General features: G+C 41.4%; 1 protein-coding gene across 1 annotated transcript in view; it reads left to right on the plus strand.

Annotated features, from left to right (window-relative positions):
- LOC109029941 (uncharacterized) overlaps positions 1 to 13,496 on the plus strand; it is an 89,868-nt gene extending 76,372 nt beyond the window's left edge. The window contains exon 3 of the mRNA XM_072298035.1: positions 9,867 to 13,496. Coding sequence (XP_072154136.1) covers positions 9,867 to 11,714 — 1,848 coding nt within the window. The 3' untranslated portion in view covers positions 11,715 to 13,496. The remainder of the gene's footprint in view (positions 1 to 9,866) is intronic.
- Positions 13,497 to 13,546: the final 50 nt, after the last annotated feature.

The following is a 13,546-nucleotide window of genomic DNA, read 5'->3' on the forward strand; positions in this document are numbered from 1 at the left end:
GAGTCAGCGTTGTTCACCTCATGACTTTGGAATGTTTGCACACTCTGTATGGATTATTCTCATTTTAATCGATGAAAACAAAGATGTAGTAAAGGAAAATATAATGTACGTTTTGTAAATATTATGGTGATTCCGTACAAACTTAAGGATTTACAAAGCACATGAATTTCTACACAATTTCTTATAGCCTTTTATAGCCGATGGCGAAAGAGCAACAGCCAGGCGATAAAGTGTAAAGCCCGGCGACAGGAACAATAGTCCCGCTGTTTAATTTTTTATCGCTTCGTGTAGCCCGGCCGTATGATTTTTTCCACTTTCTACAACCAGCTATATGATTTTCTATCGCCTTCTTCAGTCGGCTATAAGAACTCCTACGGTATTTTGAAACGCAGCTCCTAGCGCCAATTTTTACCAGGGACCCTCTCGTTCCAAGAGTAAAACATGTCTTGACGTTGAATGCTTTGACTATAAGAAAATTCTGAGCGCCTTCATTTATGGCGTACATGCACTACTGACATCTATGAAGCATGAATACTTGTTTCCAGTGGTGTGGATTTGAGGATCGCCTTCAAATGACCGCGTAGAGAATGCAGATTAAACTTCAAACCACTTTTTCTCGGTTCGAGTCGGATGTGATTCGGTTACTCTTTGTTAAAGCCGATCTAGTTGTTCTCACTGTAACTATGTAAGTTCTGTGGAAACACAGAATTCGCGCGATGCGGTTTTGTCTTCGCAGGTTGGAAAGCACCCAAAATCCCGGTTCAGCTAGGCGCGAAAATGCTCTGAAAGTCCAAACATTGATTCAAAAGGGGAGGCACCGATTCGAGAACAGTCATGTTACAGAGACAAAAGCTTTTGTTGCTCTAGCGAGGCACGAGTAAAACAGGGCGCGCGATTTGATCCATTGTTGCAAGATTATTTAGAGAAAGCGCTTTTTTGTCATTCCGTTTGCTCACTGATTATTTATTTCTTCCTCGACAAAAATTGTAATTGTGTTCTTGTCTTCCCTGTGTCTTCAGTTACTTTTAATTTTCCGGTATTCACTGCTGTAAAGTCAAAAAAAAAAATCCTCGCGAAAAAATCATTTGCTTCCACAGCATTCCTCACTAAAAATGTTGTAAGCTCTCTTAAAAATAGAAGAAAATATTTAAAGTGGAAATGGAATCGGTTGCGAAACTCAAACCGAAACTGGAATATAAACTTTGACCTCGGGGCGATCGGAACGAGTCCTAACCGAATGCCCCGAATTTTTGGGAGATTTTTCCGGGTTTGCAGCCCTGCTGAAAGTTCCTAGCAGCCTACCTAGGGGTTTCACTTACACATACATTTTTAACAGCAGTGCAGATTTTGAAAATTGAATGTTTAGAGATATCAAATGTGTGTCGATTTGAATTTGTTTTATTTTTATGCATAGGAATATTCACCCAATTATTATTATAAACTTTAATCAAATTTCGGTGTAATTTTGATGTTATTTCAATCAAATGTTCGTCTCCAAATTCTCAAACATAAGGATGGAATGTGGTCCAAGTGGTTGAAAAACTTCCTAAAATTATGATACTGGTGGTAACATTGGTTGTCACAGCAAATACAGTAATAGAAAACTTGTGCATTCGGTATTCGGATTTATCAAAAAATTTTCCTCTCAATTTAGTCTGGTGCTTCTACAAATTTTATCGCATTCAATACTGATATCAAAACTGCACTCGAATGCGATATTTTCTCTCTAAAAAAACCACGCCTTTAGTACGTTGAATTTCATTGTTGAAAATTGGTAAGTGAGTGCTTTAGTCTCCTGACAACAGAATTGCGATCTCAAAATTGGAGAAAAATGACGAGTAGCTGAAAAAATGGAACCAATGGATGCAATATATCGCATGCCTTTCAGACACAAAATATGGCGTCCATCGAATCACCTTAAAAAATGTATACCGGGAAATTTGGCAAGATTTAAGTGAACATACGCCATTTTTCCGTGACAGGATGACAAACTAAGAGCTTAAGAGAGGGATGAAGCGGGGAGGGGGGGAGGGGGTCGTGCTAGCTCTCTCTGCAGAGCAGGTTGCTTTAAATGCGTCCAGTTAGGGCTTGTCAGAGAAAGCAGCGACGCCGTCGCAACGGAGAACCAAGAAGCGCGCGCGAGGTGCCGGCCGGGCTCACCTCGCCAGTGTCCCGAGCTGGTTCCCCCTTTCATGCCTTAAATAGGATGCTTTAAAAATCCCCGTTTGTCAGCTCGCACGGGCCCGCTCCGATTGTTTCCAGTGGCGTGGCGTGATTTGCGATGTATCGATTGCTATGCCATTTAAACCTTTGGTAAATAATCGATTATTAAGGTGTTCGCTGCGAACGCCCTGTTTATCGATTCTTTTCCATAGGAATAAATGGCATAACAATCGATTTATCGCAAAGCACGCCACGCCACTGATTGTTTCGTCCGACGGGGTTGCTCGAGCGGTCAGTCTCAGACCGTGGTATACAAATACTGGAAACAAAATGAATGGAATGGATTGCTATACGGCCGCACTGGGGAGGAAAAAAACACATTGGATCTAGAGTCAAGACTCTTAAAAACATCGACAAGAAAAAGTACTCTTGTTTCAATCAGAATCTAGCTTAAATCAAGAACCAAGCCTCTTAATTTAAGCGGATTTCGTTTTGATTCAAGCAAAAATCCGATTGAATCAAAAGTATTTTCTTGTCAATGTTTTCAAGAGTCTGGACTCTAGATCCAATGTGTTTTTTTTTTTCCAGTGTAAGGAAAAACGCCGTGTGAGACTTCAGGCGTTGAGATATTTCCTTCAATAAGAAACGAATTTACTGAGAAAATTTTCAGTATTTTTCCTCCGATTTTCCAGGTGATTTTGTTTAAAATTTAACCTGAGACATCTGAAAATTTCAAGGAAAAATATCAACATCGACTGTGAAACTATCAGACCACGTATCTCGGTTTGCGACGTTGTAGACTTCCTGTCATAATTTATTTTTAAATTGAAAACTACCCAACGTCAATTCTCGAAAACTTCCATGTTTTTTCTCTCTATGGGAAGAAAACTCTGTGAAATTTTCAAGAAATAATATTGATTTGTTTTCCCTCAAAAAAATATAATGGGAGCGGAGATTTTGAAACATCGCAAACGAGACACGTGGTCTGGTAGTTTCACCGTCGATATCTTTCCTAAAAATAAATATATTATGGAGGGACATTTGGCAACTGCAGAATGATCATACGGCGTTTTTCCTTAGTACGGCAGTATAGAAGGGAGAAATGCACCGAGATTAGGTTTCAGGAGTTTTTTTGACAAATAAAAGGTCTGCTTGTTGGTTGCAGGGGCAACATACGTTACAGATCTCGAACTGCTACCCTCCATACGATGAAAAAGTTATACCCTCATAGGTCAACGCTCAGCCAGTAACAGTTGAGTAAAAGTAAAGTTTCGTAAAAGTTGAGCGATTCGTTTCGCAATCCTAATCTGATTTGAAAAAACTCGCGAAACTTGCAGAAACTCGCTAGTACATCAGACGTGTAGAACCAACATTTACCTACTGAACAGCGTTTAACTCGTTAAAATTCTTTCTGATGATGCACCTGAAGTTGTTTTTCCAGTAGGCCATTCGATTAAAAAATCTCCGTAAAAAAGATGAATGAGTAAATCGAAACTGAGTTACTGGACCCTTTGTTTCCCCTAAAATAACTTGGTTTCTTTCATCAATCCCAATTCAGTATCAAATTTCATGTTTCTTTATGGAAATTTTACGAGGAACGAAATTTAAAAATAGCCAAAACGTGAAAATGTATAATTTCGAAGTCCCGCCAAAAGGACCTTCAAATCCCTTCCTTGGTGGTTATTTAGCAAGTTTTGAGCAATTCAGAGTACGAAGTCCTAATTTCGTCAAATTTTGACGTACAATTCAACCCAATTCTAAACAGCCAACAAAAAGGTAACATGAGTATTGACTCGATTTATAGTGAACGCATTGACGCAACCGTGCCTGCTGTGAGGATGTGCAAAATGTATACACGAATAATTGAAGGCGCTTCTGTTATTTTGCGTTCACTAGCGATTTGCGCTGCGCGGCGCACCTGCTGACTGTGAACTTTACAGTGAACTTCATCGACGAATGAATCGACACATAGTTTCCGCGAGATAAAGCCACCGTTAAACAGCTCAATGAGTCCAAATTTCGTCCGGAAAAAGGCTTGGAGCTGGGGAGGTTTCAAGTCGTGAATAGCGCAAATGAGTAGAGTTCTGCAGATGAGGGCGTTCATAATTGCTGCACGGAGACCTTATGTGCCGTCGTAAAATGCGCCACCGAACTAAAAAGCTCGAGGCTAGAATTCACAGTAAAGCTCTTCATCCTTTCAACGCTTTGCGCGGTTGCCTTTTCGGGATAAAATTCGCTCAATTTAAATGTCTCTTTGTTAGACATGTGCCAATAACTAGTTATCACCTGCTATTATTAACTAGTATTTTATAATAACGGTTACATGTTATGCATCACAAAAGCATCATCCTTTCTCTTTAAGCATCATTCTAATAGGGTTTGTTTAGAATGGCATTTTCTAGAAAAATAAATAAACTTTAGTACAAGGCAGTAACAGTCGTCAAAATTACACGATTGAGAGCACAACAGATCATAACCATATGAAAAATAGCTCTAACAAGAGGATGAGATGGGATAACTTTTTGTTTGAACACCCTCTAGATATTTGCTGATCGCATAGCATAACTTGGATGAATCCAACCCGAGTCAAGAGATTTTTGAGTCCAAATAACGGTTATATATTTATGATTTCACAGTTGATTATTGAAGAACAGTTTTAAGCTACCAACTTTTACGAGAGGATGCTTGTGAGACACATGTCTACTTCTTTCAATTTCTTAATCGGTGAATGAGGCTAAATATTGTTATTTCCTCTTGAAAAGTAGCAGAAAATTTGAGCATGCGCCCTCCTTCGGGTGAACAATGTAAATGTTCACTTTTTATTACAGTTCGTTCTAGAGATATACATATACGAGGCCGATTGTCACAATTGTCACGGCTATCGACAGAAAATATTCCCTACAGATGAGTCCGCTTTTTAGCCTTAGAGAGCGCGAAGCGTCCTTTGAGAGTCGGTCTGCGTAGCGGCATAGGGGCGTACTCCTACCAGATATCAAGGAGACTTTAAGGCCATGCAGCAGTTTCACTTTTTACAAAAATGGCAACGCTGATTTTTCTTGCCCCGTTATACGTGCACACTCTTCAGAATTAGAGGGACCGTCAATAACTACGCTAGCACTACCCGTCTTCCTAGTCCGATGTCAATATCAGAGGAAAACTATGGGAACGCCTGCAGTTAAATACTCATATGTATGCGATTCAACGACATCCGCTGTTTAAATAACACATCAAGCACTCTGGATTTGGGTTTATTGCACTGCGTGCGGTTGCCGGGCAAGTCTCCAGTCTTTGTTCCACCGTAAATTGTTTTCCTCTGTGAGAGTATTCAAGAGGGTGAAAATATCGTGAGGTTCCTTGACTTTTGGGGCACTAACGAGGGAGGGAATTCATATTTTTCGGCAGTCATCCGACATTAATTTCCGCGCATAGTATCGTAGTTTCCCAACTGAAGAGCCGTTTCTCCGTTCGAAGGTTAAAAAATCTACGTACTATTCTTTTTGAGCTGGAATTACAATATTTGCCTGGAAATAAATAAGAAGACACTTTGGGTAACATCTGAAATTTAAGCTCTGTCTCTTTAACGAACATGACCTTTTGTATGATCGTGTAGTTTGAAAATGCGGCATTTCATTTAATTTTTTTTTTTTTTTTTTTTTTTTTTGCTCGCTTCAAGTAAAAATGTTCGATATGACTGTTATTGTTGAAAAGATACCTGTTTAAAATCGACGTAATATTCAAAGATTCAGCAACATAACAGATACACCAATAATCTTTTTTTGAACGGAACACTGTACTTATACATATCGACGGTGAAACTACCAAACCACGTATCTCGTTTGCGGTGTTTAAAAATCTACGCTCACATTTTATTTTTTTGAAGTAGACCAAATCAATATCATTCCATGAAATTTTTACGGAATTTTCTCCGCACAAAGAGGAAAAATCACAGTATTTTCAAGACTGGATGTTAAGTAGTTTTTCATTTAAAAAATAAAGTATGACAGGAAGTCTGCGACGAGGCAAACCGAGATACGTGGTTTGGTAGTTTCACCGTCGATATGTTTATACCTTGCTTATATTCATAGAACTGAGGAAGCGACCGAGTTAGAGAGGCACTCTGTCAGAATATCAGTCAACGGATGCTAAAAGCGCCTGGATGCAACTACCTATTCGTGTTCCATTGATATCAATGTTGCTTCCACAATAATTGAAGGCGCTCCGGCCTCTCATGCCCTCTAATAGCGATGGACGCATCAATTAGATTAAGAGTTAGTGCCGATTACGTGCCTTAATTTCGCGTGAAGTGCATGAAAATAAAGACATATTAATATTTAGACTCACGCGATTAAATATGAATTTATTGGAAAAGTTGCAATCATTTTCCTTCCAATTTTTCGACCATTTTCTTCGCAAATCAAACTGAATATCTGAAATGTTTTTAAAAAAATATGCATAACTTTCCTCAGAGATACATGTTCCATCCGGAGGTATTTGGAAACTTTCGAATGTTCATACGGCGGGCTCCCTCAGCACGGCAGTGCAGGACTCACACTGAAAGTTACGCGGTTCCTCATACAGACGACAAAGTTGTGCTTCGTGTTCGGTCCTGGCATAAATGACGGAGCCTCGAAGTTTTTGTCCTTTTTTGATTTCACATTTCAATCGGGAGGATATTCCCTTTCATGCAGATCGTACTTTTGCCGGACCTAGCAAAGAACAACGTTCACACATGAGGTCCCCATCGAAAGTTACGCGGTTCTTTCTAAATACGGCAGGGTTATGAGTTGTGTTCGGTCCTGGCAAAAATGACTCATCATTTCAGCGAGACGGAAATTCAGCGAGCCCCGGCCGTAACTCATCCAGCCTTCGTTTGAAGTGAAACTGAGTTTCGACTCGGAGCCCTCGGGACGCGGCGCGGCGCACAATGGATCGAGTCAATGGGCGAGGACGGACAACATTTGGAAACTTTAAAAGCCTATAACTCCTATCATACAAAATTTTGATGATTTAAAAGTGTTTCCATTGGTTTCTTCGTGAAATTTTCTTCAACAAGCACCCCTCACACATTAAAATTTGACGAATTAAACGTCAAAATATGCAGTTTCAGTTAGAAATTTCATGTCCGACCTCTCCCATTGATTCGATCCACTGTGCGGCGGTCGAATCTTCCTCCTGACGACGGTAAAGTACGCAACTCAAATTACAAGGCGCGGTCGCGGTATCCAAAGTCGACTCAACAATAGGTCAATGGGCCGCCATGGTCAAGGCTGCCGGATGTATCACGGTATTTCAGTTTTTTTTTTTTTTTTTTTTTTTTTTTTTTTAACTGAAACATTTCTTATCAACCACCAGTTTTTTCTCGATAACCTGCGATGCGCAAAATGGGTGGTCGATATATTGTCAAAGGTCTAGTAACCCACGAGTAGTACGGCCCGTAAAACAGCGGACCCGGGAGGTTTCACAGACGCTTCTAACGGGAGGGGGGAAGGGGGGCTCCCCAAGTGAATTTTTAAAATTTTAAAGCATCTATAGTATGCAGTTTGAGTCAATTTAGTCATGAATATGACCAAATGTAAGCGTCCTTTCTTCTTCTTTCCTCCGTTCTTTCCTTCTTTCTTTATTCCCTTTTTCTTTCTCCTTTAGGAATACCTAAATCAATGAGAAAACTAAAGGGGCAAATTTCCCGATCAGCGACTTTGCGGTAGGACTACAATTTGCAATAAAGACCGACTATTTCTGGATCATCGATAAAATCAGCAAAAAAACCACCTAACAATTATTAGATTTTATTCTATTCTATATTGAAAATATAATGTTTTTAGACTTGATAACTAGATAATTTTAATTAAACTGTTTTAAAATTTTAAAATCATTATATTTTTTATCTGCATAGGGGAACTAGTGGAACATACGTTGTTTTTAGAATGAGCGAGAAATTGAAGTTTCTCATAGCAAAATGTAGTCTTTGCCCGCGATTTTTACTTTTTAAGAGACGAGCGGTGGTCTTTATCGCAAAAAATTCTGCGTAATGTTTCATTTTGCTTACGAATGTTCTCCGAAAGTTTCACGTCGAAATATAAGAAAAAATTATCTGAAAATAATAGAGACTGAGCGTTAGGTATGATAGCCTGCAATCGAGATTCGTATTTTCTGGTTTCACGATATCAACACTGGAAAAAAAGTCGCTTGGATCTAGAGTCTAGACTCTTGAAAACAATGACAAGAAAAAGTACTCTTGATTCAATCGGATTTTTGCTTGAATCAAAAAGAAATATGCCTAAATTAAGAGGCTTGGTTCTCGATTTAAGCAAAAATCCGACTGAATCGAGAGTATTTTTTCTTGTCGATGTTTTTAAGAATCTGGACTCTAGATCCAAGCGACTTTTTTTCCAGTGAATACTTAAATCTTTAAAGGAAACATGACAACGTGCGCATGCATCAGCCCGCGGCGACTACTTGTTCATTCATTCATCAAGACCCGCGATTATCATATCTTCGAGTTCCATTGATACAACAACATTAAACAGTCGAAAACGAAGCATCGTATCGTAAAGATGCCCTCTGCACTTACAAAATAAATCCAGGTCAAATATCAATCGGAGCTGCGGGGTAAGGTCTGAGACGTGACTTGACCTGTGTCACGATCTCCATGGAGGAGGACATGCCTTCATATCCAGGAAGAAATGGCAATTAAATAATTCCTCCCGACCACGCGGAGGCATGATTGCCCGTGGAAAATGGATCGCTTTGACACCGGCGTCGGTATTCGAACGTAATTAACTGCGGCTGGGGAGGGAAATGCAATGAGGACCACGTTCAGGCAACGCAGGCTATTTAAAATAAATAAAAGATCAATCTCTGAAAATCCTTCCGAGTCGCATCTTTATTCATGAGTGATGCCAGTGAGCCAGGAATGATTTTTGAGAGATTTTACCGCAAGCAACATAGTGATAGCACTAACTAAGCAGATCTGTGATTAAAAAGGAAAGAAGAATCAAGAAGGCCCATAATATTGATTGTTGTTCCTCTTAGCTGTAAAAATATACCCATTGATCGCGAGATCAGCAATTCAGTAAAGGCAAGAGATGTCAAAACGCCTTCATTTTAATGTGTATGCAACGCGAGCTCAGTCGTATCGAAGTGCTCATATCTACGTTCGTTACGTCGCATGTGGCAGCGGAAATGTCTCATATTCGCTCGTGAATGGAACGCAACTATCCTTTTTAGTTCGTTCCTATTTTAATGAAATGAACCATTGCAGCGATCTTTAAACACCAGTGTAATTATTCCTCGGAAAGACGCAAAATTACGAACAATATCAAAAGATAGATCGACTGTTTTTTTTTTTTCCAGCAAAAACACTCAAAACTTGCTGAACTGTGAATTAATGTATTCCTTCGGACTGGCATCTCAAAATCCTGAAAGCGCTGTATAGTTTTTAAAAAAAAATGTACACTTAACAGATGGACAGTTTGTTAAGGTATAAAAAATGTTATAAGAAAACCTATCAAAATAGTTCATGTTTTAAAAAGGAGACGGGTCAAACAATTTCCTAATCCACGTCGCCAACAGTTTTACAAAAAATTTTGGGTTAAAACAAATGAAACGCCAGGAATGTCAATTTAATGTTTTTCTCTGGCAAAATTATCTGCCAGAAATAACACGTGATTACGTCTTAATTTGTTTATTTTTTTCTGTTGCAGATGATTCGAGATCTAGTGTTATTCACTCTGCTTGTCCATGCTCATGGATACGTCTACCCAAAGAACACCCACCACAACCAGCACCAGCACCAACACCAACACCATCACAGACCTGCGAGGCAAGGACCACCCCCACACCCCGCAATGGCCAAGTACTACCAGGTGCCGAAAGGCCCCGGCGCACCCAAGTACCCGCACCCACCCCCACCACATTGGCAGAATAGGGGTGCACCTCCTAACCACGGCCGCCCTGGGGGGAGCCCCGTGGGACCCGCGCGTCCCGGCTACTACGGACCCCCGAAGAACGTAGTCCCCCGCTCGCCGCAACCCTACCTCCACAAACCGCCTAACTTCATCCCCTTGGGCAGTCACTACAAATCCCCCGTGCCAAGCCACCGCCCCAAGGAGCCCGTCTACGCTCCCACGTACCACGCCCACCCTCCACCCCCACCCCAACCCCACTCCCGATATCACGACGACGAACGCGGACCGATCAGGACCATCCCCGCCCCCAACCTAAACCCCGCAGACAAAAACTCCCAACACTACGACTACCCCTCGTCCGTACCGGAAGTGTCCCCCCACATTCACGCCCAGACCGCTCACCTGGAATCCTTCAACGGCTACCAAGTCACCGAGGACCCCAGCTTGCACAAACCCCACTCCGGCCAGGACTCCTACTTCGCGCCAGACCCTGACCCCCACGTGCCGACCCTCAAGGTTCCCCCCACTACCGACCCTCACTCTCTCCCCAGCAACGGAAAGCTACCCCTAGATATCGCGCTCCAGCAGGAGGTCGACCAGTCGAACCGCTTGACCGCACAAGAGCTTTTTAACCTCATGAACGGCTTCCACCCGGGTACCGGTGGGGTCAGCGTCGTCCCCCAGTACGTCCCCGCCCAAGCCTTCCCCCAGATCTACCCCGCTCCGGCGATAATTATGCCCGTGGTCGCGCAGAACCTCGACCTCCAGAATCTGGAACCCCAAGCCATGCCGAGCAACTTCAGCCCGCAGATGGAGACCTTCAACTACGACGAGAGGACACAGCAGGGCGCCCACGGAACCGACAGCTTCCCAGAGGCCAGCTCGATCGACATGCACCGCGAGATGGAGAAGCAGGCCAGCCAGCGCGCCAATTTTTTCGCCAAACCGGAGGAGAAAGCGGAGAAGAGCCGCTTCTACAACGCCAACAACGACAACTCCGGGGAGAACGATGAAGGGGTGGCCAGCAACCAGGTTGACTTCGAGCCTGCAGAGCGGGCAGCCGCCAAGAAAGCTCAGAAGCTCCTGTCGAGTAAACACGGCGCGGATACCTTGGCTACCCTAGCGCAGGTCCAGTCTTTAAGTAGCGAGGAGGACAGCCACGAAGAGCGAAAGACCACGCCCGATTCATCTCCCATCTTGGATATCGTCCGCGGGGAGGTTGTCGAAGACGATTCGGAGAAGCCACCCCGAGAAATCGTGGAGGAGACCAGGCCGGTGTTCAACCCGAGCCACTACCAGAACGCGTACAACTCCCAGTACAGCGAGGCCGATCTCCAGAAGAACACATCGAGGGAGGAGGCCAGCAAGACACGTGTCGTGGAGATGGCCTACTCGTCCAAGATCACCGGCGCCAAGGACTACGCGCAGAACCACAAGGAGGAGGCGGACAGCTCTTCCTCAGAGGAGGACTCCAAGGAGAGTCGAGATGGCGGCAGCTCCATGGAGATCATGGAGGCGACCGACTCTGGAGACGGAATCAAAGTGATCTCTCTGGAGACGAGTTATAGCAGTAGTGAGCCCAAGCCGTTGAACTCCCATTCGCAGCTTCCGTACGGAGCAAGGCTAAGGGTCAAGGATTCGTGAAAGCTCAGCCCTTTTCTCTTGAAAAAGACGACTGATTAATTTAGTGTAAATAGTCTCAATGGTGCCAAATGAGAGAATGTGGTGCAAGAGATCGGTCGGCCTGTCTAAAGAGTTTGAATCCTTTGTCGGAATCACTCTCTGATTGGCGTGAGAAATTATGTGCTCTGTTGTACTGCCTTCGCCCTTCTCTCTCTTTTTAAAGGTGTCGCTCAAGTCTCTTTTAAAATTTGGAATCAGATTTCAAAAATAATTTGAATTTAAAGATCTCTCGAAAGGATTTACCAGGATAATAAATCCTCAAATGAGGGCCGTGTAAAATAAACTGTAGACAAAATGTGCTCCTCTACATTTCTCCCTAATTTCTCTTTCCAAGGCTCAGTAATTTTTTTTAAAAAAATGTATTGTTAATTAACTTGCTCAAACTATGAGAAAATAGGAGAGAGCCCAAAACTTGAATACTTCTTCACACCTACTGGCCTTCTCGAGCATTGGCGAATCCTTCAAATTGGCAACATTGTTTTTCTCCATTTGAACCTATGGAAATGTATCGATTCTTGGAGGGGCCAGGTGCTCCGACAAGAATCGATTATTTAACAGAGGTTTAAAAGGAGGTGTTACCAAATTGCTGGATCCGCCTCTGTCCTCGGTAATGCGTGTAATTATTCCTTGTACGTTGGAACGCAGGTAACATTTTAGCGGGTCTGTGTTTTTTTCGTCTCTGCCAGAGGAGTTAGTTACCTTTGGCCTTACCTCCTAAAGTATAGTTTTACAATAGGAAATATGAATAATACTTAGATTGAAAGGAATATTCAGTTGCGGCACAGACCTCTCATCTGGAAAACAGTGTCCACTATTTGAAATGATGGACAAGCATCAAGCATTTACGCGTCAAGCATTTTAAATGCAAAATAGTACCTGCTAATTTTATGTTGAGAGAAATGGTAAAAAAAGGAAGAAATATGATTTCACCAAAAAATATCATGGCTCAAGGCAGCTGTGTTGTTGTATTACAATGATCGAAATGATAGATGCTGAATTTCTAATGTAACATAAAAGTACGCAATTAAGAACCTAGAATTTTCACATAAACTAAATTCCAATAACTTTCTGATGAACATGATATTTTTAACTGAATACAAATGTAAAAAAAAGTGCCAAAAAATTGACAGCATTTAATTCTATTAAAAACGTTCAGGCATACCTTCCTCTAACAACAAGTAGTATGTTTCATCAAGTGGTTAGTTTCTTTTCTAAGTAAATTCGTTAAACTGGGTTTTTGAAAAACTCAATTTGTTTTTCTTTGTTATGCGAAAGTCTGTGGCTACTTCTTATCCCACACTGTTAAATAAATTACTCAGAATGTAGTTATTTAATTTATATTTTTTTTTTTTTTATTAGTGAATCTGAGGAGGTGTTTTACATTATTTTAATATTTCATCACCATTGTTTCCAAAATCCCCCCGGAGTTTCCTCTTTTTATGCAATTTGCTCCAAAATTTGATTGGATTATACACTCTGAATAAAGAAAAAATAAACAAATAATGCATAATTTAGTATCTAGTCCTTACAACCTGTCGCTCATTATTTGAAAGTTCTTAAGTAATTCAGCTTTCAATGCATTTAACAATTAGAAAAATTTGAAACTGTTTCCTGTAAATATGATCATCTCACAGTTAAGTACTTTCTACTTCCACAAATTTACTCATGAGTATAAAAAGGCAATTCATATGTGGTTCTGATTTTAATTTTTTTTTTCTAAAAATATACTGTCTTGTTAATTTACTCCTGGTTATTTTGCAGTGTTTTTCCCCCTTTAATCCTTTTCAAACGGA

Source organism: Bemisia tabaci, chromosome 3, assembly GCF_918797505.1.
Source record: "Bemisia tabaci chromosome 3, PGI_BMITA_v3".
Lineage (NCBI taxonomy): Eukaryota > Metazoa > Arthropoda > Insecta > Hemiptera > Aleyrodidae > Bemisia > Bemisia tabaci.